General features: G+C 48.3%; 1 protein-coding gene and 1 long non-coding RNA gene across 10 annotated transcripts in view; one reads left to right on the top strand and one right to left on the bottom strand.

Annotated features, from left to right (window-relative positions):
• The window catches only part of LOC116091168, an 11,328-nt gene extending 9,669 nt beyond the window's left edge, over window positions 1-1,659 (bottom strand). Inside the window, exon 1 of the long non-coding RNA XR_004118965.1 lies at window positions 1,622-1,659. This is a non-coding gene — a long non-coding RNA (uncharacterized LOC116091168). The remainder of the gene's footprint in view (window positions 1-1,621) is intronic.
• On the top strand, window positions 807-25,058 carry Trib3 (tribbles pseudokinase 3). 9 transcript variants are annotated; one of them, XM_031372271.1, is made up of 7 exons: window positions 808-930; window positions 1,410-1,505; window positions 9,366-9,539; window positions 13,531-13,614; window positions 20,076-20,366; window positions 22,462-22,754; window positions 23,784-25,058. In XM_031372271.1, exons 5-7 carry the CDS (start codon window positions 20,076-20,078, stop codon window positions 24,262-24,264), a joined length of 1,065 nt encoding a protein of 354 aa, XP_031228131.1. In that variant the 5' UTR covers window positions 808-930; window positions 1,410-1,505; window positions 9,366-9,539; window positions 13,531-13,614; the 3' UTR covers window positions 24,265-25,058. The 9 variants fall into 9 exon arrangements, with proteins under 9 accessions (XP_031228135.1, XP_031228131.1, XP_031228127.1 ...); XM_031372267.1 differs by having other exon boundaries at window positions 1,410-1,567; XM_031372270.1 differs by having other exon boundaries at window positions 1,410-1,567; window positions 13,455-13,614.

Raw genomic sequence — 25,058 nt, 5'->3', positions numbered from 1 at the left:
AAGTATCTCAGACTGGCTTGGGTCACCATCCTCCTGCACCTGAGTGCTGGGATTAAAGGCGTATGCCACTGTGCCTGGCTGCACAACCTTTTTGCTGTTGATGTTGTTTTAGTTTTGCCTCGAACAGATGGACAAGGACCCTGAATCCTTGAGATTGTTTGGGAACCTGTTGAGTCTGGCACCTGAACCATTATGGAACTATTATGGAAAGCGAAAGCCAAGCCGAACAGACTAGACCTAGATATGACACAGACAGAAGCCTGTCCTCCAGGTGTTGTGATTATAAAAGGATAAATAGGTATTAAGATATGTTCTATGGCTGGGCAGTGGTGGTGCACGCCTTTAATCCCAGCACTTGAGAGGCAGAGGCAGGTGGATTTCTGAGTTTGAGGCCAGCCTGGTCTAGAGTGAGTTACAGGACAGTCAGGGCTATACAGAGAAACCCATATATATATATATATATATATATATATATATATATATATATATATGTTATATGGGGATGTGGTGAGGTGTGGGGTCTTCCTGAGGGACTAGCCACATGACAGTAGAGTATAGAATAGAGTTTATTCAGGGCATGGGGAGGGGAGTTAAGAGGGTAGTAGAGGCAGAGAAAGGCAGAGAGAGAGAGAGAGAGAGAGAGAGAGAGAGAGAGTGAGAAGTAGTAGAGGCTGGCTATGATCATGTGGAGAGAAGGGGGAAGGGAATAGGGATAGAGGGGGAGCAAGGGGGCAAGAGGCAAGGGAGAGAAGCAGGAGTAAGAGAGGGAGGAGGGGCCAAGCAGCCCCCTTTATAGTGGGCCAGGCTTACCTGGCTGTTGTCAGGTAACTATGGGGATGGAGTCCAGACAGAATACCAACACCAGGGACTCATAGCCTAGAGGGATATCCTCTTCTGCCAACAGGACAACAGACCAGGCAATAGACCAGGGTAAACATTGTAAGGGATGATACAGTGTCATATCACAGGGGACAAACAGGGAGATTCAGAAAGCACCTGGGCTGGAGAATGTAGAATGTTTACCTAGAGAACACAGAGCCTTGGGTTTGATCCCCAGTACTACATAGGTGAGGTAAGGCTCATGTCTGTTATTCCAGCTTTTGAGAGGTAGAAGCAGGAGGATCAGATGTGTAAAGTCATTCCTAGATACATAGTGAGTTCAAGACCAACCTGGCATTCGCGGGGGAGGAGAGGAGGGGAGGAGGGGAGGGGAGGGGAGGGGAGGGGAGAGGAGAGGAGAGGAGAGGAGAGGAAAGGGACAATCTGTGAGGAGTTTAGGGCCAGTCACTGCTACATAGTGACACTCTGTCTTAGAAATAACCAATAATAGTGACATAAACAGCACCTGACTGGGTTAGGTTTTGTCCTCAGGAGATTCTAGAGGTTTTTGTCCTTCTATTCATCTGAAGGTGGGTACCACTGTCTCCAGCTCGCAGAAAATGGAGCATAGTATATGTAAGCATCCTGCCCAAGATTGATCAGCTAGTAGCTTGAAACCATGCAAGGTGAGAATGCCCCATGCCTCCAGCACCTGTATACAGTGTAGAAACTCACCAACCTGCCACGGGTAAGGATCATGCCCTCAAACACCACCCTACCCAGACCCACAGAGGCAGCAAACCTGTCTATTTCGATGAACATCATCTCCTGCCCCTGACGCCTGCTCAGAGAACTCTGAGTATTACAGTGGAATGGTGGGCATTGTTGGAGGTGAACAGTAGCTCCATTCGAACTCCCAGACACATATGGGTAGATGTAACAAAAAGTTGAGTAGGCGTGTTACATCCCGCATGCTCTTTGGTGTGCACTCACATGTCTGTCAAGTATTAGGATGAGATGTCAGATACACTGACAGACGCCCTGTGCATTTAGTCTTTCTCTGCTACTGTTTTATTTTTCATTTGTTTGTTTCCTAGTTAACTACACTGATTGAGCACTTACTGTATGAAAGTGAAGGGGCTTGGCTGATGTCACCCAGTTGGCAAATGATTGGGAACTGGAGCCCTGGTCCTATCCGCAGTCTCTACTACTATGCCATGTACCTGAGTGAACAGGTGTTTTTTGGTTGGGATTCCATACCGACATTTCCTGTGGCCTTGGGTGTCACATGTTCCTGTAAGCCCATGCTCACAGGTGCACTCCATGGTCATGCATGGTGCTAGGATCAGCACCTCTACTTCCTCTCATGTGTCAGGCGGGGTTGTTGTTAGCAGAGCTGGGAGTTTCCTGTCCCAGCCTCACCGAAGCCAAGCTCTGGGCACCAGGCCACCAGGGACCTGGTGAGGGAGGAACACAGAGGATTTCATAAGCATCCGATCTGGGACACGTGCTCAGGGTCGACAGAGGCAAAAGAGAAAAACAGGATGTCCTTTGGGGCGAACACCTGGGCAGGGGCCAGGCCTGATCTGGTTTGGCAGGGGAGGGGAGCTGCCAGGCATGGCATCTGATTGTGTATACACTAAGTGGGTGTGTGAGTGCGGGTGGAGGAGGGCTTTACAGGTGGGCGCACTCTACTGACCCCAGTAAGGCCGGCCAGTGGGAAGACTAGGGGAGGCATGGATTAATTTCTTTTCACAAGTCTTGTTGTTGCTGCTGTTGTTTTAAGAGATGAGGTCATCCTTATGTTGCCCAGGCTGATCTGGCAATCCTGCCTCACCTTCTCAGAGACTGAAAATCTAGGTGTGAGAGTTACGGCACTAGGTAGCCTTCTTAGAGATCATAAGTGATCAAGTATTATAATACATCTCTTTAACTTAACCCAGCACTCCGGAGATGGAGGCAGATAGATCTCTATGAATTCAAAGCCAGTCTGGCTTACAGAGTGAGTTCCAGGACAGTCAGGGCTACAATAGTGAAACCCTGTCTCAAAACACAACGCGCGCACACACACACACACACACACACACTGCTCTCTGCAGTGGCTCTCGATGGCTGCTGTGGGTTCTGGGTGTACAATATCGACCTGACCCTGCCTACTGCCTGATGACTAAAAGGACTCCTGGAACAGGGAATGACCCAAGCCCTTTGACCTTGCTGTGACTTATCTAGAGGAGCAGGTGGTGTGAATGCGTGTGTGTGCACGTGTACCTGCACACCGCCGTCTACCACTGCTTATGTCCTGAGAACACAGCCTGGGCATCTCTCTCCCAGGCTTCCACTTCTGGCCTGCCCAGCAGCAACTAGGCCTGAGACATATGTAAGGCCCAGCACCCATGCAAAGCCTCCTCCAGCTACAGGGCAAACATCTCCTCAGCATAGACTCCAGGACTCCTCCCAGCTGGGAGATCCCTGACCCTGTCAGTGCGGACTTTCCCACCAGGAGATTCAGACATAGGAGAAACACACATAGCCAGAAGCTACTCTTCTGGCCCAGGTACATGGGTTGTTCCCAGGTATAATCCCAAATGTCGAAGCTCTGACAAAGCCCTCAGTGGTTCAGACAGAGGTGCAAATGAAACATTGGTCTCTCGGTCCACAGGTATTATGCTAAGTACTTTCATGCCTGTACAAAAACTCTAATGTAAGCCAGGCTGGCCTCACTGTGTAACCTTACATTTTTGGCCCTTCTCCCTCTCCCTCCCGAGTACGGGGATTACAGGTCTATGATATCACACCTCGATGTGTGTTAGTAGCTTTTTTGTTTTAGAAGCACTAAGACCAACATGGTGGTCTGAATTTTATCTTTTCTGAGCCCCAGTTGCTTTTGTTTTTGTTGGTGGTGGTGGATTTTGTTTTGTTTTTGGTTTGGGGTTTTGTTTTGTTTTGTTTTGTTTTTTTATTCTTGTTTCCAAACTGCTTGTTTTTGCTTTTTGAGACAGGGTTTCCTTGTGTAGCCCTAGTTGTCTTGGAACTAGCTTTACAGATCAGGCTGGCCTTGAACTCAGAGATCCGCTTGGCTCTGCCTCCCAAGTGCTGGGATTAAAGGCATGTGCCACCACTGCCAGGTGAGCCTCAGTTTTTGTTTGTTTGTTTTTCAAAGATTTATTTATTTATTTTATGTACGTGAGTACACTGTCACTCTCTTCAGACACACCAGAAGAGAGCATGGGATCCCATTACAGATGGTTGTGAGCCACCATGTGGTTGCTGGGAATTGAACTCAGGACCTCTGGAAGAGCACTCAGTGCTCTTAACTGCCAAGCCACTTCTTCATCCCTGAGCCCCAGTTTTTAATCTAAATTTTTTTGTTTCATTTTTCTTCATGTGTACATGTGTGTGAGCCTCTATGTATTTGTATGAGCATGTGGGTACCCACCCTCCCATGGATGAGCATTGGAGCCCCCAGAGCTGGAGCAACTGTGGGTTACTTGATGTGGGCCTTGGGATCCAAAGTCTGGCCCTCCAGAAGAGCACCAGGTGGTTACCACCACTGAGTCATCTCTCCTGTCCTCCATTCCTCAAGACTTGAGGCATAACGGCTACTTCCGGGCTTATGATCACTTCGTGGGTTGGAACTTTAACCCCTCCCATGTTAATGGCGTCTGAAGGCCGAAGGCGGGAGCTTTGTGTTAGCCTCAGCTCCTTTATGAGGATTCTGCCCTCTTAAATGAATTCATCCTGGTGGGGGATAGGTTCGTGGCTTGCAGCAGAGTGGCTTTCTTGTAAAAAGGCGTCTTGAGTTGCTGCAGCACCCTCTTCAAGTTATGTTGAAACAAAGAAACAAACAAAAAGTTATGTTCCAAGTCCCAAGCCACAGAGCACAGTGAAGCATCACACCCTTAGACCTCACGGGCTCCAAACTGGAACCACACAAAGACCTGCTTCGCTGTGAACAACTCAACCTATATCACTCAGCTGTAGCTGGAAAGCCCAACCAACCCTGTTTTGGAAGAAACCCTGTCTTAGGTGAGACCAGGGGCTAAACTCCATTTCCAGGAAGAAAAATCAGAGTGTTCCTAAGCGAGCATCCTAGGGCAGCACACCCCCCTTAGCAACAGCCAGTCAGGCTACAATAGCAGGCCAAGGTACATACAGATAGCTTAAGACATCCTGCAGAGAGTAGATAACTTAGCCATCCTGTTCATCAGGTGGTTTTGTCCTCATGTTCAGCTCCTGCCCAGAAATAGAGTTTTTAAAATATTAGCTTGCTGGGCTGGTGAGATGGCTCAGTGGGTAAGAGCACTGACTGCTCTTCTGAAGGTCCTGAGTTCAAATCCCAGCAACCACATAGTGGCTCACAACCACCCGTAATGAGATCTGACGTCCCCTTCTGGTGTGTCTGAAGACAGCTACAGTGTATTTATTTATAATAATAAATAAATCTTTAAAAAAAATATTAACTTGCTGACCCATATGGAAATTCCCCAAGCTTGCTATAATTACAATAAATACCATGCCCTGTAGACTTGGGGCTCTCACTCTGACCCACTGGGATGGGGACAGTGAGAGACCTTGCTCAAGAGCTCATAATAAAGACCTTATGGCTGGGCGTGGTGGCACACGCCTTTAATCCCAGCACTTGGGAGGCAGAGGCAGGCGAATTTCTGAATTCAAGACTAGCCTGGTCTACAGAGTGAGCTCCAGGATAGCCAGGGCTATACAGGGAAACCCTGTCTCGAAAAACCAAAAAAAAAAAAAAAAAAAAGACTTTTATGTATTTGCACCAAAATTGGCTCCTCAGTTGTCTATGGGGCACCTGGACCTTGGGCAGAACAGTAGCCACAGACAACAGGCCGAGGCCTCTTCCCTGCTGCAGCACCCTGCTTAGCTAGCTCCCTCTGCTTCTCCACATTCCTACAGAGCATCCCATGCTAGTACTTCCCCAGGTGATGTTGTTGTCTCCAGATACATAACAGTGAGAGTCACTAGGGCTTATGTAGTGACAAGCAACAATGAGGAGTTATGGGATTCTCAGAACCCACCAGGCACTGCATTCAGCAGTCCCTGGCCCAAACCTTGAGTGGAGGGACACCTGCAGGTCCCAGGCCTGTGTGAGGCTTCAGAGAATCTTTGAGGGCAGGAGGGACAGATGCTATTTCATGTAACACCTAAGAGACAGCAGGTCAAACCACGGCAAGTCCTCTGAGTGGGACACAGAGGGCATGGGGAAGGTGTATACTTTGGGTATGGGTCTGGGAGGAGGAAATGACTGGAAAGACAGGACCACGGGGCAAAGGCTCTGAGGCAGGGAGAGCTGAGCAGGTTCAAGGGCAAGAACAAGGCTGTGAAGCAGAGCTTAGAGAGTAGGCTAGACATGGAAGGACTCAGCAGGGGTTGGCACCTTAACCATTGGGCAGGGGTCTCAACACTCGGAGGCTAAAGGGCTGATCTAGCATCACATAGATAATTTTAGAGGGTAGAGTTACCAGGGAGACACTCATTTCTGCCAGACACACCAGTATTGATTCTGCCCCACAGCTAGGAACCTAGATAGACCGCCGAGATAGAATCTGTTATCTTCCTGGTGTGTTGTGATTTTGTGATTCAGACAGAAGGGCAGGTTATCTACCCAGCCCAAACTTCTGGAGCCCCAGGGCCAAAGAAAATTAACAGGAAGAGGTTTCCTATGGGAGAGAAGGATCAGTGGTTGGGTGTGTGAAGGCGGCAGGTGACAATGTGGAGGTATAAGAGGCCATGGACATGTATGGAGGAAGAGGGAGCCTTGGCAGAAGAACCAGCAGGCCACGGCCCCTTCCTCACTATACAGTGCCTCATCCCAACAAGTGTGTCCTGGTCACCGACATGGGTCTCTGCACATTTGCCTTCGGGCTGGTAGAATACAGAAACAGACAACACCCATTGGAACCAGAGAAAGCCCAGAGAAGCCACACAAGGACACTTCCACTTTTCCAAGCTGGCAGAGATCAGAAGTTTGGAGAACTGCTTCTGCTGTGGAATAGTGAGGAAACAGGCAGAGGGGGTTGGGGACAAGCCCCGTGGAGGGATCCCTGTGAAAGCACAAATACCCTGACTCAGAGATGCTGTGTGTGGGTAATCGGCTCCAAGTGTTTTTGCACAGCACCTGCTTGAACACCAGCCTTGCTTGTACAACAGAAGCTTGGAAGTCCTGTCACAGGGGGAGGGCAAATGTCTGCATCCCTACTGGGGCATCTACAACTTACAAGGACTCACAGGAGGACAGGAGGGTCTTTCTGAATGACTAGCCTGTCCTCAAGACATCTGGTTAAACCAGAAGGAATCTGGTGTGGTGGTGCACACCTGGAATCGAAGGCTGCTCAAGGACAGCCTTGGCTACATCCTGAGTTCAAGAACAACCTGGGCAACATGAGACACATGTCTCAAAACCCTAAAAGAGGCTGGAAAAGTGGCTCCGTGGTTAAGAGCCTTGGGTTCCTGAGGGTCCTGGTTCAGTTCACAGCACCCACATGGCAGCTCACAACTGTTTATAATTCCAGTTGCAGGGGATCTGGTGTCCTTCTCTGGCCTCCATGGACACCAGCCATGCAAATGGCCAACAGAGAGACTGCTTCCTCTGCACAGGTCCCACACATCTATGGACGCTCACACCTCCACACTGTTGCAACCCCACCCCTCAGCCCACAAACACAGCTTCCTCTCCTCCATAGGGAGCCACTCCCTCTGACATATGTGTAGTCAAAGCAACACACACATGCACATACACACAAGTACATACACATGAATGTGGACAGCAAATTTCATACTCAACACCATCTACCCTCATTGGTCCAGGGTTCACTAATTATAGTTATAATTAGTAACTAATTAGTTATAATCAGGTTATAGTGGCTGACCAGTGAACCTCAGGGGTCCTCTTGTCTCCACCCCCCACCCCCCCAGCACTGGGATTACAAGCACATGCTATCATGTTCATTGAACTCAGCTCCTCATGCTCATTTACCAACTGAACCATCTCCCACGTCTCTTCTTGGCATTTAAAAAAACTATTATTTTAAGTCGTGTTTGTGTGTGTGTGTGTGTGTGTGTGTGTGTGTGTGTGTGTGTGCGCGCGCGCGCGCGAGTGCGCATGTGTCTGTGGATGCCTGTAGATGCCAGAGGCATCAGATCTGGAGCTGGAACTATAAGCGAATTATGAGTTGCCGGATGATATGGGTTCTGGAAACGCCACTGCTAGAGCATGTAACACTCTCAACTGCTGGGCTGTGTCTCCAGTCCCCTTCCTGTCCTTAACTCATTTACTCTAACTAGACTCAGCACCAGCTGTATATGAGACTCAGTTCCCCTACTTCTTGCTGTCACATCTGTTTCTGTTTTCCAAGTGCTAGGACTATAGACCTGCTTTAAAGACTATAGTCTTAAAGATTATCTGTTGAGCCAGGCAGTGGTGGTGCATGCCTTTAATCCCAGCACTTGGGAGGCAGAGGCAGGCAGATCTCTGAGTTCAAGGCCAGCCTGGTCTACAGAGTAAGTTCCAGGACAACCAGGGCTACACAGAGAAACCATGTCTCGAAAAACCAAATATGTATGTATATATACATATATATATATATTTGTATATATATATACATATATATATTTGTGTATATATATACATTATCTATTGACAATTCACTCACAAATCTATTCAGCCACCACTGACTATCCACTTGTCTACCTACTGTTCACTGTGCACCTACTCAGCCATCCTTTGTAAGCTAAAAAGTCTGTCATAAAGTCCAACAGCTCTAACTCCTGTACCATGAACAATAAGATAGAAATTGGTACCAGAAGTGGGGTTGTTGCTGTGATAAATCAGACCATGTGGTTCTTAGGCCTATGGAACTAGTTTGTGGGAGGAATGAGGAAGAGTTTGGGACTTCATCACAAGCCCCAGGTGCTAGTCATGGAGCTGCAGGACTCAGTGTTTTCCCTGCTGTACTTTGGTCTGATTATTCCTTGCTATGCACTGATCATTTTACAATAAGGATGCTTACTTTATAGCATTGTATATTGGAAGTGTTGACTGTGGTTTTTATGTTTTAGGACCTCACAGCTGAAAAACTTTGGACTTTGAAAGTATTAGAATTATTAAAGACTCTAGGAACATTTGAAGTTGAACTGAATACATTTTGCATTATAATATGGTTGTGAACCTTTGAGGACAGAGAGGAAAATCGTAGCTCTAAAGTGATGGTGTTGGGTGTCAAGTTGGCAAGGGATGGACTTGTGATGATTAATCTTGGTTGTAAGTTGGCTATACTTAAAATCAAAGAATATGAATATAAGCCACTGGGGATATCTGTGGAAGAATTTTCTTGACCAGGTTATTTGAAGTGGGGAGACCTACCCTAAATGGGAGCAGCACCTTCTAGTTGGAGACCTTAAGGGAAAACTTCTGCTTTTCCCCTCATTGCCTTCATGGCTTGCTGGCAAGCTCACTTATCATGTTGTTGCTGTTACTGCTGCCACCACTGCTGCTCCATTCCTTTGCTAATATCACAACCCAGTGTTTTCCAGCTTCCGATGAAGACTGACTGACTAGTGACTCTCCAGGAGTTCTCCAGGTGTTTAGCTTCAAGTCGGGATCACAGAAGCATCCAGACTCATGGACTGAGCTGCTCTAGGGTTCTCAGCTTCTCCAGTGTGAAGATGGCCATTCTTGGACCACCCAGACCACATTTGTAAGCCAATCTAGTTCATCGATTTTAAATATATATATTCACTCTGTCGATTCTCTTCTCACCAAAGAAACTAATACCATTACTTTTGGCGCCGTTAACTAACTCCTCCTTGCTCTTTTCTCTCTTCTTTGGTGGCCACACTGTCCACTCTCCTGGTCTCCCCCTTCCCAACTCACTTTGTTTTTCTTCGTCCTTCCAGTTACGGCAACTAGTCTCATAGCCCAAGTCTCACCAGGTCTCACACCTGTGACTTTCATTTCTGGACCTTCCCCAAAGACATCCTGAACTTCAGGCCATTCATTGACCCAGACAGGCTCTGGTTCCCCCAAACAGCTTGGGCCTTCTCATCGAACAGCAAAGCTCTTGACTTGCCTGCATTCAGGCCAAGAAGCTGAGAGGTATCCTTGGTGCCTCTTTTTCTCTCTCATCCCACATTTATAACCTCAGAAGGATCTGTAATTCCTTTGTTCAGAGAGGCTCAATGGCAGAGCTCATACTTACACATACAAAACCATGTAGTCATTTCTCAGTACCAGAAATATAAATAAATAAATAAATAAATAAATAAATAAATGGCAATAAAGCTGCAATCCTCTTGGTGCCTGCTTTAAAATACAGCTGAATCTCATACCTAGTACTCTGGAAACAGAGGCAGAAAGCTCTCTGTGAGTTCTAGGTCAGGCTGGTTTATATAGTGAACCTTGTCTCAAGCAATCAAACAAAACATATGACTAACATACCCCTATTTTATGATGGTTTGACTTGAACAGTGGACAAGAAAGGGACACATATTGAAAGGGTCACGAATTCGGTGAAAACTGTACTCACAGTTTGGGATTTTGATATTTTCCCCCCTGAGGTAGTAAAATGTTGATCAGCTTCTCTCTTTTTTTAGGGTTAATTTATTTGAGTGTGTGTGTGTGTGTGTGTTGCTTTGACTACATGTATGTCAGAGGAAGTGGCTCCCTATGGAGGAGAGGAAGCTGTGTTTGTCGGCTGAGGGGTGGGGTTGTGACAGTGTGGAGGTGTGAGTGTCCATGGATGTGTGGGACCTGTGCAGAGGAAGCAGCAGGGTCTCTTTGTTAGCCATTTGCATGGCTTGTGTCCATGGAGGCCAGAGATGGACACCAGATCCCTGGAATTGGAGTTATAAACAATTGTGAGCTGCCATGTGGGTGCTGTGAATTGAACTGGGATCCTCAGGAAACCAGGGCTCTTAACCACTGTTGTTCTGGTCTTTCTGTCTTTCCTGAATGCAACCTGTGCAGGCTGTGGGTGATGACAGATCTGTGGGAAGGTCACAGGAGACCCCAGAGAAAGGGAAAAGTCCAGTCCCTAAGAGAAGGCTCCCCAAGAGGAGCACAGGCCAGCTGCAACCCCTGAATCACCCACACACCCGCATCCTCTCCAAATGGACTGGCCCAATCTGTCTTCCCAATGTCCTGCCATGATCTCCCAAGTAGTGAGGTTTTAGACATACACTATCCCACCTGGTTTATGTGATGATGGAAATTGAACCTGGGTTCATGTATGATTTGCAAGCATTATACCAATGTAGCTATATCTTCAATCCTTCAACCTCTTTTTCAGGGCAAATAATAATTTTCCATCTGAAGTGATTTTTAAATGTTGGATTTTTATACTTTTCCCCTTGAGGTAGTAAAATGTTACCTCAGCACACACAGCTTGGCTTATCACAAATTCTTCTTCATCTGCTGTCGTCCTTACTTCCTGTGGTCTGTTCCAAGCACAGCTCCCTCTAGAAGCCCAATTCATTTATTCAGCTTTAAATTTTCATAAAAACATTTATTCATTTTCTTTTATGTTTAGGGGTACTTTTTGACTGTATCTGTGGATATGCACCACACACATGACTGGTACCCTCCGAGGTCAGAAGAGGGCATCAGAGGCCCTGGAACTAGTGTTAGTGATGATTGTGAATCAAAAGCTGGTCCTCTGCAAGAGCAACAAGTGCTCTTAGGCATCTCCCTAGCACCCAGGAGCCTACTTTCAAAGTCAACCACTTTATTCCTTTGCTTAAACCCTTCTAAGACCTTACTATTCCCCAGAGTCCTCCAAAGGGCTCCAAAGATGGTCTGAACTCTCCTCAGACCTCATGTACCACAGCCACCCTCTTGCCCTATGCTCTAGGAGTCTCTGTCCCAGCCTGTGTAACCACACAACAGGTCTCCTGGTGTCCTTGCACTTGCCACCACCATCTCCAAGTCCCCATGTAAGCACTATTGCTGGTTTGTTTTGTTTGGTTTGTTTGTTTGGTTGCTTGGTTGGTTTTGGTTTTTCAAGACAGGGTTCCTCTGTGTAGCCCTGGCTGTCCTGGAACTCACTCTGTAGACCAGGCTGGCCTCGAACTCAGAAATCTGCCTGCCTCTGCTTCTCAAGTGCTGGGATTAAAGCACCACCACTGCCTGGTGTGAGCACTGTTTTTGTTTTTGTTTGTTTTTTAAGATTTACTTATTTATTTTATGTATGTGAGTAAACTGTCCAGAAGAGGGCATCAGACTCCATTATAGATGGTGTGTGAGCTACCATGTGATTACTGGGAATTGAACTCAGGACCTCTGAAGAACATTCAGTGCTTTTAACAGCTGAGCCATGCCTCCAGTCCATGGAAGCACTGTTTTACTTTTGTAAAATCTGTTATTCTCTTTGCAGCATCACCTATCTTTAGAACACAGCCTGACAAGTGGTAGTTGATGAATATTTAACAAATGAGTAAGATGGACACATGGTATTATTGCTGTTGGAAAGATGGATGGACAGATGCTCCCTGAATGGAGTTTGAGCCAGGGCAGGAGAGGGACACTAAATGAATGACAAAAGCATACATAATCCTGTTTATAAAAAGTGTCATCATAAAAGGACAGGAGACTCTGGGGCTCTAGGAGAGAGCAATGCGGCCTGTGAGCAATAGGAAATGACCATAAGTGGGCAGGCACATGGAGGGGAACAGGTCTGAAAGCAGCAGGCAGGGCTTTACGCTTCAAAGATCAGGATAACCAGTGGGGCATTGTGTTGCTTATCTAATCCAAGCACTCAGGCGGAAGAGGCAGGGGGATCTCTGTTAGTTCAAGGACAGCCTAGTCTAAATAGTGAGATCCTGACTCCAAACAAACCAACAACAGCAACCACATACCCACCAAACAAAACAAAACAAAAACAAAACAAAACAACAACAACAACAACAAAACGTCCAGATGGTTGCACAGGGAAACTTCTAGACCAGGACTCCCCACACTCTCCCCTAGCTTAGTGTTCCAGGGAGTACTTCTTGTACTGACTCAGCATCTGTCTAGCCATCTCAGAGGCTCTGCCTGACTCCGCTCTTGCTCCACCCTGCCACTTAGGCTCTGGTTAGTCGGGAGCAGCCAGTATGTCCAATGCATGAGCTAGCCTGCACTGTGGGGAAAGGACCAGCACATAGCAGGGCAAGGAGCAAGTGTGCCAGGCTCTTGGTGCCCAATCCTATGCCCTCCTGATTGTAAGCAGAATGTCTAGTGCTAGAGTTGGTCTGTTTGGGACTCAGTCTACAACCAGAATCAAGGATTAGGGCTCAGTCAATGTCTAAGACACTGGCCTAATCCCATCTCTCTAGAAAATGTTGTGGACTGGGCTCTGGCTTTCCTGGGGAGTGTCTTACAATCACCAAGAAGCTCAAGTCCTCTTAGCACCTGACTCAAACCTTGCAATCTGTCACTTCTGAAGAGCTGGACCTCCCTGGTCACTCTCTGAAGGCCATACGTCTTGGGATCTTCCAAGGGAACTTACAGTTCTCACTGGGGTCCAAGGGCAGCAGGGTGGGGTAGAGCCTGGAGGCAGGGCTGTATCTAACCAGGAGAGTGTCTTGTGCAAGGCTTTCTGATGCAACTGGCTGAATTCTTGTTCCCCCTCCCCCAGCTTTTCTCAGAAATAGAAGGGCTGGGCAGTGGCCAGGACTCAACACACAGAATCCCTTTGCTTCTTTGACCTCCAGACAGGAAGAAAGGCTGAAGAGGGTCCAGATGACTCAGCAGTGTGTTCAGTCCTAGGAGCAGCAGGGGGTGCATGTGGCTGGAAGGTAAGGGATTCCTGGAAATTTGGAGGTCCCAGCATGTCCCATCCTCACCTACACCTATACACACCACCTATACACAAACCACAGAATTATGAGTAACTGTGTGCATGAACCTAGGGAGGAGTTAGTAGTAGTTCAAGGTCACCCCAAGTCAGACAAGGTCAGAGTCAGGACCAGTTATTCCCTTCTAGCTTCTTCTCCCACAGGGAAGGAGATCAAAATCCTTCACCCTTGTGGAGGGCTGGAGACCTCCCCCTAACCCCCCACCCTCCGAATCTTCCCTCCACTTCTCTAGGCTCCTGAAATGGAAGGGGCTGGTGGTTTGGGGACATACAACCCTGGATTCAAGTTTCAGCTGCTTCTAGTGTTTCCCTGGGCAGGTTCCTTCCGCTCTCTGACACTAGTTTGCTCCCAGGCTCACATGACAGTTGGTGAGGATCACATGAGGATGTAGAGGAAGGGACTGGCAGAGGCCTGCTAGGGTGTGGCCCATGCCCCTTTGTCACTCCATGCTGCCATTGTGTCACTGCTGTTCTGGTCTTCCTGCCTCTCCTGAATGCACCCTGTGCAGGTCGTGGGTGATGACAGATCTGTGGGAAGGTCACAGGAGACCCCAGAGAAAGAGAGAAGTCCAGTCTCTAAGAGAAGGCTCCCCAAGAGGAGCACAAGCCAGCTGCAACCCCTGAGTCACCTACACACCTCAATCTTCTCTAAATGGGCTGGCTCAATCTGTCTTCCCAATGTCCTGCCATGATCTCCCATGCACCAACTCACCTGGTTTATGTGATGATGGGAATTGGACTTGGGTTTTTGTATGATTTGCAAGCATTTTACCAAATGTAGTTATATCTCCAATCCTTCAACTTCTTTTTCAGGGCAAACAACAATTTTCCATTTGAAGTGATTTTTAAATGTCCATTTTAGGGCTGGAAAGATGACCCATTGGTCAAGAGTGCTTCTGATCTTACAGAGGACCTGAATTTGGTTCCCAGCACTCACACTGAACTCTGCACAACTGCTGTAACTCTACCTCTCGGGGATCTGATACCCTTTTCTAGCCTCTGCACACACATGTATGCACACAGACATACACACAGACACACACACACTCACACACACATATACATGGTGTACATGCACACACACAAATAAAAAGATGATAGGTGGATGTCCCAAGAATATCATTAGTCCCAACATCAGGAGGCATGGCAGGCAAATCAATGTGAGTTTAAAGTCAGCCTGGTCTACAGAGCCAGACCAGCCAGAATGTACTGAGATCATATTTCAGAAAAACCAATAATAAAATACAATGTCCATGTTAGGGCCAGTGGAATGGCTAAGCAGCTGAGGTGCTGCTGCCTAACCTGACACCATGAATCCAATCCCTGGCACCCACATGGTGGAAGAGATAGACTCCTGTGGGTTGTCACAGTCTGACCTCCACATGGGGTACTGTGGTATAAGGGTGGGAACACACACGTGTAAACTAAAATAAAACACCATGCACTTAAATAAAACATCCATTTTAAACGAGACTTGGTGCACGTGTCTATATCCCATCTACTCAAGAGGCTGAGGCAGAATAATAGCACATTTAAGGTCTGGGTTTGCTTTGTCAATGCAGATGAGTTAGAGTCCAGCCTGGAAAATCCAATGAGATGGTGCCTCTAAAGTTAAAAAAATTAGGAAGCCAGATGTTGGGGTCACACAAATTTAATCCCTGTACTTGGGAGGCAGACGAAGGTAGATCTCGGAGTTCTACCTTGTTTACAAAATGAGTTTTAGGATAGCCAGAGCTACACAGAGAAACCTTGTCTCAAAGCAAACAAACAAACAAACAATAACAACAGAAAAATAGGACAAGAAAATGAGGCCTGAAGCTCAGTGGCGGGGTCTTGCCTAGATTCAGCTCCTGACCAGGGAAGAGCTCTTGGGCCAGGGTTCAGTGGTTGTACACTTGTCTAACAAGCACAAGGCCCCAGTCTGGTCTCCAGCATGACAGGGGAAAAAAAAAAAGAAGAAGAAGTAGAAAGAGGTCATCATAAAATTAAATACCAGAAGAGCAAAACAAGATTATGCAATGCCAGCTCAATCCAGTTCTGATTAAAGCCTCTGAACTGAGTTCTGCTCTCCAGTTCTTAAGAGAGAAGTGTGAAACATACAGAAAGTCTGAAGTAAGACTTTCTCCCCAAGGCACTGTTGGAGCAGAAGAGCCTCACGTGGGAGGAAATCCATGCCTCTGCGGGGATTCAGTTTTCTCACTGCTATCCCAGGGCTGGACAGAGATGCTTCCACTAACTTATTCTAACTTTCTCTTCCAGTTTTTATTTTTTAGTAAAATAATTCGTTTGTTTATATGGTATACACTTATATATCTCGTCTCTGTGCATATGTGTAAGAATGTGGAAGCTGGATGAGTTTTCTTCCTTTCTCATGTGGGGCTTGAGGATCCAACTCATGCTGTCAGCACTGATGACAGGAGCTATCTTGCCAGCCCACATTTGTTTTGTTTTTTGAGATAAGGACTCTTGTAGCTTAGGCTGAATTTACATCCATTCCCCTGTCTCAGCCTCCTAAAAGCTGGGATTACAAGCATGGACTACCACACCAGGCTGAAACAGTTATAGCTTAGTTCCCATGATCATTTGGATTCAAAAGAAATGGCATACACTGGAGAGCCAGGAGTGGTGCCTGGGGCCTGTAATCGAAGCCCTAAGAGAGTTAGACACTAGGTTAGTTACAGTGAGACCTTTGATCAGGTCAAGTGTGACAGCACGTACCTGTACTACCGGCATGTGAGAGCTAAAGGCAGGAGGATCGAGAGTCAGAGGCCAGCCTTGGCAGCACTGAGTGTGAAGCCAGCCTAGGCTACATAAGATCCTAGCTCAAAAAAATAGAAAAGAAGAAAAACTGAGGTTGGGAATGTAATCAATTGGAAGAGTGCTGGCTAGGACGCAGGCACATTCCCTAGAAGCATATTAAACTGACAGTGTGGTACACACTTGTCACCACAGCATCTGAGGTAGAGGCAGGAGGATCAGAAATCCAAGGCCAACTCTGGCTACATACAGAGTCTCAACAAAACAACAACAACATCCAAACTAAACCTGATATAAAACAAAAGGAAAAAAAAAAGCCGGGCAGTGATGGCTCATGCCTTTAATCCCAGCACTTTGGAGGCAGAGACAGGCAGATTTCTGAGTTCCAGGCCAGCCTGGTCCTCAGAGTGAGTTCCAGGACAGCCAGGGCTATACAGAGAAACCCTGTCTCGAAAAACCAAAAATAAAAATAAAAATAAAAAAAGAATCTGAGGTTATTAGTATGAGAAAGTTTACTGTTACTGACAATTTTGTTTGATTATCTGTTGAGATAATATGTTTGGTATATACTAAATATGATAGATTCTTAAAGTGAATTCAGTTTTCAGTTTTCTTCAACCAGAACTAAAAATAATGTTTTGAAACAAAAACCTTTTTTTGGGACAGGGTCTTACGCAGCTCAGGTTGGCCTCAAATGCGCAATGTAGCTGAAGAGTCCTTGAATGGTTGCCTCTGTCTCCCGAGTGCCTGGATTAAAGGTGTACGCCACCAGACCTGGCCATTACCCCATTTAAAAAAACATGTTTTTTGCTGGGCAGTGGTGGCTCATGCCTTTTATCCCAGCACTTGGGAGGCAGAAGCAGGTGGATTTCTGAGTTCAAGGCCAGCCTGGTCTACAGAGTGAGTTCCAGAACAGCCAGGGCTATATAGAGAAACCCTGTCTCGAAAAAACAAAGGAAAAAAAAGTTTTTTTTTTAATTCAGTTTTGTTTGTTTGCTTGTTTTGAGACAGGGTTTCTTGGTGTAACACTGGCTGTCCTGGAACTCACTCTGTAGACCAGGCTGGCCTTGAACTTAGAGATCTGATTGCCTCTGTCTCTCCAGTGCTGAGATTATATGATCTACTTTTTTTTTTTTTTTTTTTTTTTTTTTTTTTTTTTTTTTTTTTTTTTTTTTTTTTTGATTTTTCGAGACAGGGTTTCTCTGTGTAGCCCTGGCTGTCTTGGAACTCACTCTGTAGACCAGGCTGGCCTCGAACTCAGAAATCCACCTGCCTCTGCCTCCCAAGTGCTGGGATTAAAGGCATATGCCACCACTGCCCAGCTATGATCTACTTTAAATTACTGTGGTTCTTGGTTTTATTATTCTAATTTATAAGATTTGTGTGCTGAGAGTGGTCAGGGTGGTTACCTTGAGTCCACAGCATTTGAGCAAGGCCTGGCATAGCAAGTAAGCTTCGAGCACTGGCAAGCACACCTCTCTCAGGCCTGGTGTCATCAGATGGGTGCTCAGAAAACAGCCATCCCACCACCCTGAGATTCTCACATCCCTGAGGCTTCCACCTGCCCTGCTTTCTGAATAGAAGTTCACTCATCCCTCTTCAGTGGCCCGGTGGGCCAGATCAGGTTAGATCCCAGAATCCTCTGGGGCATGTGGGGGTTGGGAGAGGGTGACACAAGAGAGTTGGTTCCCTGACTTCTAGAACCAGAGAAACAAATGTGTCAAATGAGGCCCTGCCTCCCTGTAGCTCTTCCTGGAGGAAGTTTGTTTTTGACTTGAATAAACTCAATTATCAAGATATAAATTCAAGTATCCGGAAAGGCACTGAGCCTTTGGGGCTTTGCCAGGGTGGAGGAACGGGGGGGTTGGTGGCTGTCACCACCATGACTAGCCTCACTATGACTAGCTTCAGCTGTGGCTGGAATCTTGTTAATATTCCTCCACCTGCAGTGTCCAGCGGCTCCATCCTATTTCCTGAGTGCCTACTAGTCCCATAGACTACACTTTGTTGTTACTGGGGATTGGTCTCATTTCCGACCATATGCTAAGCAAATGTTCCCTGGCTGAACTACAATCCTCTCCTTCCCCTGCTTCAGCCCTTACATTACTTTTTAGCTTGATAACATGGCCTTTAGTCCCAGTACTGGGAAACAGAACTCTGTGAGTTCGAGAGCAGCCTGCTCTATAGAGTGAGTTCCAGGCAAGCCAGAGCTGCATCGTCAAACTCATCCTCCTGCTTCGAATAACTGAGATTCTAGGAGTGCATCACACACAGCTGTCCTAAGAGCTTCGCACACACGAACTTAACTAATGCTCACAGCAACCATGTGAAGAGAGCAGCATTTTATGGATAAGGGAACTGAAGCTTTGCTTCCTTTAGTTGTTTTTGGCTTTGTGCTCTCACAGAGCCACACCCCCCAGCCAGCCTGGGCGCTAAGTGGCTATTCTGAGCTACAGCAGAACTGGGTACACACTTGAGAGGGTTGCTTTGGAGGGAAGGTTCCCAGAATGCAGAGGATGGGGCTTCTAGCCCAGTGCTTAGTGGGGTGTGGAGGCGATATTTGTTTTGTTTTGTTTGTTTGTTTTTCGAGACAGCGTTTCTCTGTGTAGCCCTGGCTATCCTTGAACTCACTCTGTAGACCAGGCTGGCCTCGAACCCAAAGATCCACTTGCCTCTGCCCTACTACGGGGTAGTGGGTGGAGGAGATTGACGAGATTTTTAAACAGCTTCCGTTTATTTTTTTTCCACTGTTCTCATTTCATACATGGGGAAATAGGTGTAAAGTACTACAATAAGGATAGTCGGTGGCTCCGAATGCTACTTCAGGAGCCGGGGGTTTGGGGGCGTGTGGCCCCGAAGGTGAGGGCGGAGCACACCCGGAGACATGGGCGGGTCACGGATGGTGCAATCGAGAGTCGCTGGGCGTCAGCAGCAGATTAGCTCAGGTTTACATCAGCCGGGCAGGGACCGGAGCTCGCGTCCCGGTACCGTAGCACTTTAGCAGCGGAAGCTGCTACTGCGGAGTACCGGACGGCTGAGGTCTGACACCGGCGTGCTGGGGACTCCGAGATCTGCTCGGTTAGGCTGGCGGCGGTCCGCAGGCGCGGGCGCGGGTGCGGGCGGCTCTGAGACCCCAGGACAAGGTACCCAGTAGGGAGCTCAGTAGGGAGCTGCAAAGGGGGATTACCCGGATCTGGCAAGAGGGTCACTGGGAGTCTCTCTCTCTCTCTCTCTCTCTCTCTCTCTCTCTCTCTCTCTCTCTCTCTCTCTCTCTCTCTCTCTCTCTCTCTCTCTCTCTCTCCTCTCTCTCCCTTTCGCTCACTCTCACTCTCTCGCTCCTTTACTTCGCCGTCTGAGGGCGCCCTGAGTCTGAGCCGTTGACCCCAACTTATTATGCCGCCCAGGCTGACCCGGAATTCGCCATCCTCCTGCCTCAGTCCCCAGGGTGCTGGCGATGCAGGGGTGCGTCCCTAAACCCAGCTTTCCTTATTGTGTTATTAAACCTTTAATTTGTCGCGGGTTCCTTCCTTCTCTAGCAGCCCTTGAGTTTGAGAGCTTCGGAAAGCCCAGTATGTTGTTTCTCTGTCCAGAGGGTCCTAGCAGAGAAGACTGGGGACCAAACAGTCGTTATTCCCTTCTCTCTAGATGAGAGCCACACCTCTGGCTGCTTCTGCCGATGTTCCCCGCAGGAAGAAACCGTTGGAGTTGAATGACAACATTGATGCCGAGTGTCCAGTCCTAAAACGAGTGAGAGATGAGTCCGAGCCTGGACCACACCCCAGCCTGCTGCCCCCCAGCCCACCTCCCGCCTCAGACTTGTCACCTGCTATGGTCCCTGCAACCCGGCTGGGACCCTATATCCTTTTGGAACGAGAGCAAGGCAACTGCAGCTATCGGGCCCTGCACTGCCCCACAGGCACAGAGTACACCTGCAAGGTATATTCTACGGGCTCTCCCCTCTAGCATAGCAGGACCCTGCAAAAGGCCTGGAATCCGGAGGACTGCAGCTTTCTAGCTTTGTAGATTATCACTGGGTTCCTCAACTGACATTACTCCATGGAGCACCATATATACAATGCACTTGCTGCGGCCAAAAAACAGACCCAAGTGGGGTGTGGTGTCACATGTCTGTAATCCCAGCATCAGAGAGGCTAAACCAGGAGGGTGGCTCCGAATTTTAGGCAAGCCTAGAGTACATACTGAGAACCTGTCTGAAAATCAAAACAAATCTAGATCCAGTGCTCTGGTTTGCATACTTGTAATTCTGCACTGGCAGATCTCTGGAGCCAGAGAAACTGGTCAGCCAGCTAGCCTATTCAGTGAGTTTGGAGGTCAGTGAGAGACTCTATCTCAGGTAGAGAGAACAAAGAAAGGGAATGAATAAAGGGGCTGGAGACATGGCTCAGTGATTAAGCGTGCTTGTAACTCTTGCAGAGACCCAATTTCTGTTCCCAACATCTGCTTGAGGCAGCTCGACACTGCCTGTATAACTCCACGGCCTCTGACTTCCTCAGGCATCTGCACTCGTGTGCACATACCCACACACAGGCACAAGACAGACACACAAACACACACACGATTAAAAATAAACCCTAGAGCTGGCGGTGGTGGCGCATGCCTTTAATCCCAGCACTTGGGAGGCAGAGGCAGGCGGATTTTTGAGTTCGAGGCCAGCCTGGTCCTACAGAGTGAGTTCCAGGACAGCCAGGGCTACACAGAGAAACCCTGTCTTAGAAAGCTCACCCCTTCTTCCCCCAAAATAAAGAGGCACAAAGGTGCTGGGACAGGACCAAGCTTTGAGGGAGAAAGAAAAAGAAGTCTGTGTATTTATCTCCTCCATGCTACCTACCCAAGCTCTTTCTTTTAAGATCATGTGCTTTACGTTTTACAGAATGCCTGAGTTTAAAGTCAAAAGCAACAAGGTGCCACATCAAGTCTGCAACCCTAGCCCCTAACAGGCCTCCAGTGTGGCTTCTCACAGGTCACCTCCTTTTTCTGAGCTTCAGTTTCTTTCTCCGTAATACTGGACCCAGCTTTCAGGTGTTCATATCCACAAACTCTGAGCACATTTCCCAGCGGTCTCACTCCCGCCCCTGTATGACCCCCCTCCTATCTCATTCTGACCACCTGTTAGCATTGCCTGCAATTTGAGAGCAGGCTGATGTCTTGATTACCTCGGAGCTTTTGCATTGCGTACACCCCCAACACAGAGGAGCTTTTCCTATGGGTGCCTTTGGATCATTTAGGTCACTTTTCCTGAGACAAGTGGGTCCACATTTTTTTTTTTCGAGTCAGAGTCTCACTGTGTAGCTCTGGCTAGCTTGGAACTACTTTGTAGACCAGGCTGGCCTCAGACTCAGAGATCCCCCTGGCTCTGCTTCCTGAGTCCTGGGAGTAGCCAAGCGCACTACCACAGCAGGCTTGTGCTTCTTAAAATAGGTGCTCCCTTCTACAATACCAGCCCACACTTGCCTAGCAAAGACCGGTCCTGTGTTTGGTCTCTAAGATGGCAGTATAAAATATTCTGGATTCTAGCATCTTTCTTATCTCTTTGGAATATATGGTTTGGGGCTTGCTTGTGCTGCACTGTGGACACCAAGAGAACAGGCGCAATGGCTGTGAGTCCAGTCAGCTGAGCAGGGGCCGCAGACAGTCCATTAAGCTGGCTGTTCTTAGACTGGATGTGTGGGAAAGGCGGTGGAGGGGAATATGGTGGTGGTTCTGCTTCCAGGAGTGGTTTTCTGTTTGGGTTACGTCCTAGTTTCTGAGGCCTAATTCACTCAGGGTGGCAGCTTAGAGCAGAGATGGGTGCACAGATTCTAGTCCCAAATGTACTCCTTGCTGGCATTATGGCCCTGGGGTCTCCCGACCTGTGCCTTTTCAGAGAATTGGTTGATATCTGGCTATGAGTGACTTGCTGAGCAAGAACCTCTGTATGTGTAGCTCACAGCTCACAGAGTTGGCTGTCCCCTTTTGCTGGACCAGCCTGACTTGCTAGGTTCCTTGTGCTTAGTCCTGACTCTGTCCCCAGGTGTACCCCGCCAGCGAGGCCCAGACAGTGCTGGCACCTTATGCCAGGCTACCTACCCACCAGCACGTGGCCCGTCCCACCGAGGTCCTGCTGGGCTCTCGGCTCCTTTACACCTTTTTCACGAAGACCCATGGGGACTTGCACAGCCTGGTGCGCAGCCGCAGAGGTATCCCTGAGTCCGAGGCAGTTGGCCTCTTCCGGCAGATGGCTGGTGCCGTGGCACACTGCCACAAGCACGGGCTTGTCTTGCGAGACCTCAAGTTGCGTCGCTTTGTCTTCAGCGACTGTGAGAGGTGAGTCTGACCCCAGAGGCACACGTGAGAGGTGGGCCATGGTGGGGAAACTGAGGTCCAGGAGAGCAGAGTAACCTAGGAAGAGCTAAGGTATAGCTCACTGGTATTTCCATCCTCAGCGGCTAAAGAAAGACAGGAAGGAAATCCCCAGCATGAGTGACAGCTGCCTGTGCTGTGGATTCTGTAGTCCTACCAACTGGGCATAGGGGCAGAGGCGGGGGCAGCTGGGTCCCCAGAGATCACCGGCCAGCTAGTCTATTCAATTGGTTTAGTGAAGGACCCTGTTTCAAGTTAAATAAGGACTAAAGGAATAGCTACGGGTGACAGCATACACCTTTAAATCCTGGCTGAAGCAGAGATAAGTGGTTCTCTGTGAACTGGAGGTCAGCCTTTTCTACAGGGCGAGTTCCAGGCCAGTAGTGAGAGCCTGTCTCAAAAAAAAAAAAAAAAAAAAAGCTAGGAGATGGGAGAGTTGAAGAGATGACTCAGATAACTCAGTGGGTCAGAGATGACCCATGTTCAGTTCCCAGCACCCACATGGTAGCTAACAACCGCCTGTAACTGCACGTTACAGACTCTTCTGGCCTTCATGGGGACTGCATGCTCATGGTGCCTAAACATACTAGCAGGGAAAAGACCCATTGTGTAAAATATAATAAATAAAAAAGAGAAAGAAGCCAAGTGGTGGTAGCTAACTCCTTGGATCTCTGCACTCAGGAGGCAGAGGCAGGCTGATCTCTGAGTTCAAGGCCAGCCTGGTCTACAGAGTAAGTTCCAGGGCAGCCAGGGCTATATAGTGAGACCCTGACCCATCAAAGCCAAAACCAAACCAAATCAAACCAACAAAAAACTAATTGAGGCTCAGCATGATGGCCCACACATGTAATCCCAGCACTCAGGAGGCAGAGGCAGGAGGATAGTAATAAGCCTAGACTGAACAATGTACAAGACAGAGAGTGGAGAGATGGCTTAGTGGCTGCTAAGGTCCAGAGAACCTGAATGGGACCTGATTTTTCGTCTGTGACTCAGGACGAAGCTGGTGCTAGAGAACCTGGAGGATGCCTGCGTGATAACTGGACAGGACGACTCTCTGTGGGACAAACATGCGTGCCCTGCCTACGTGGGACCAGAGATACTCAGTTCCCGGCCGTCCTACTCCGGCAAAGCGGCTGATGTCTGGAGCCTGGGTGTGGCACTTTTCACCATGCTGGCTGGCCGATACCCATTCCAGGACTCTGAGCCAGCCCTGCTCTTTGGCAAGATCCGTAGAGGGACCTTTGCCCTGCCTGAGGGCCTATCAGCCCCAGCCCGCTGTCTGATCCGATGTCTCCTCCGCAAGGAGCCTTCAGAGCGACTTGTGGCCCTGGGAATCCTGCTGCATCCCTGGTTGAGGCAGGATCACAGCAGAGTCTCTCCTCCACAGTCTGATCGAAGGGAGATGGACCAGGTGGTCCCAGATGGGCCACAGCTGGAGGAGGCTGAGGAAGGGGAGGTGGGACTGTATGGCTAGGGCCACTTTACTGGCCCCGAAGCTCCAAGGTATGAGCTGAGTACCTGTGTCTCAGCTTTCTCCCGCCTTTTTGGGCCAAGCTAAACCTTAAGTGCCTTTCTTGGAGGAAGAAACAGCTGGTGTGCCTCATGCATTCCTATGCATAGTGGGGTGATGCTCCTTGGGTGCCAAGCCCTGTTCTGAGTGCTGTGAACAGCAAAGAAAAAAAGAGGGAGAAACATCCCTTGCTGGCTGAATGCTCCCAGGCCAGCATCCACCCCCTGCCTTGGGCACATTTCATTCTCTGGGCTGGTGCTTCTGTTCACGGGATAGTGCCTTTTATCAGTGCCCCAGCTGTCTTCTGTCTTGTGCCTTTAAACAGTGGAGACACCTCTGTGCCAAAGATCAAAGTCTTCACTCACCTTGTGCCTCAGAACCACAAATCAGGCCAGGCTGGGATTGTGCACACCGCCCCCCCCCCCCCCCCCCCCCCCCGGTTGGAAAACCTGCTTGAAGACCAGGCTGTGGAATTCAAGCCAAAAGGATGAGACTCAAATAAAGAGACATCTGACTCAAGGAATGGTCTGGAATAAGGATCCAGGTCTGTTTACCCTTGTAACCTCCAGCTGGAACACCAAAGTTGAAGGGGAAGGACCAGGCAGGGACTGTCCTACTGCCATACAGAGAATCTCAGGCCCTGTTCTGGGGACTTTTTATACTCAGGTCTGCTGTCAGTTTGATGGTTTTGGTCTGATTATGTATTTTCATCATGTGCCCAATAAAAGAGAGCTGTGTGGTTCTATATATGAAAGAGC

Source organism: Mastomys coucha, unplaced genomic scaffold (assembly GCF_008632895.1).
Source record: "Mastomys coucha isolate ucsf_1 unplaced genomic scaffold, UCSF_Mcou_1 pScaffold15, whole genome shotgun sequence".
In the NCBI taxonomy this organism is placed as follows: domain Eukaryota; kingdom Metazoa; phylum Chordata; class Mammalia; order Rodentia; family Muridae; genus Mastomys; species Mastomys coucha.
The sequence above is the reverse complement of the archived record's forward strand: the minus strand, read 5'-3'. Positions and strand labels throughout refer to the sequence as shown.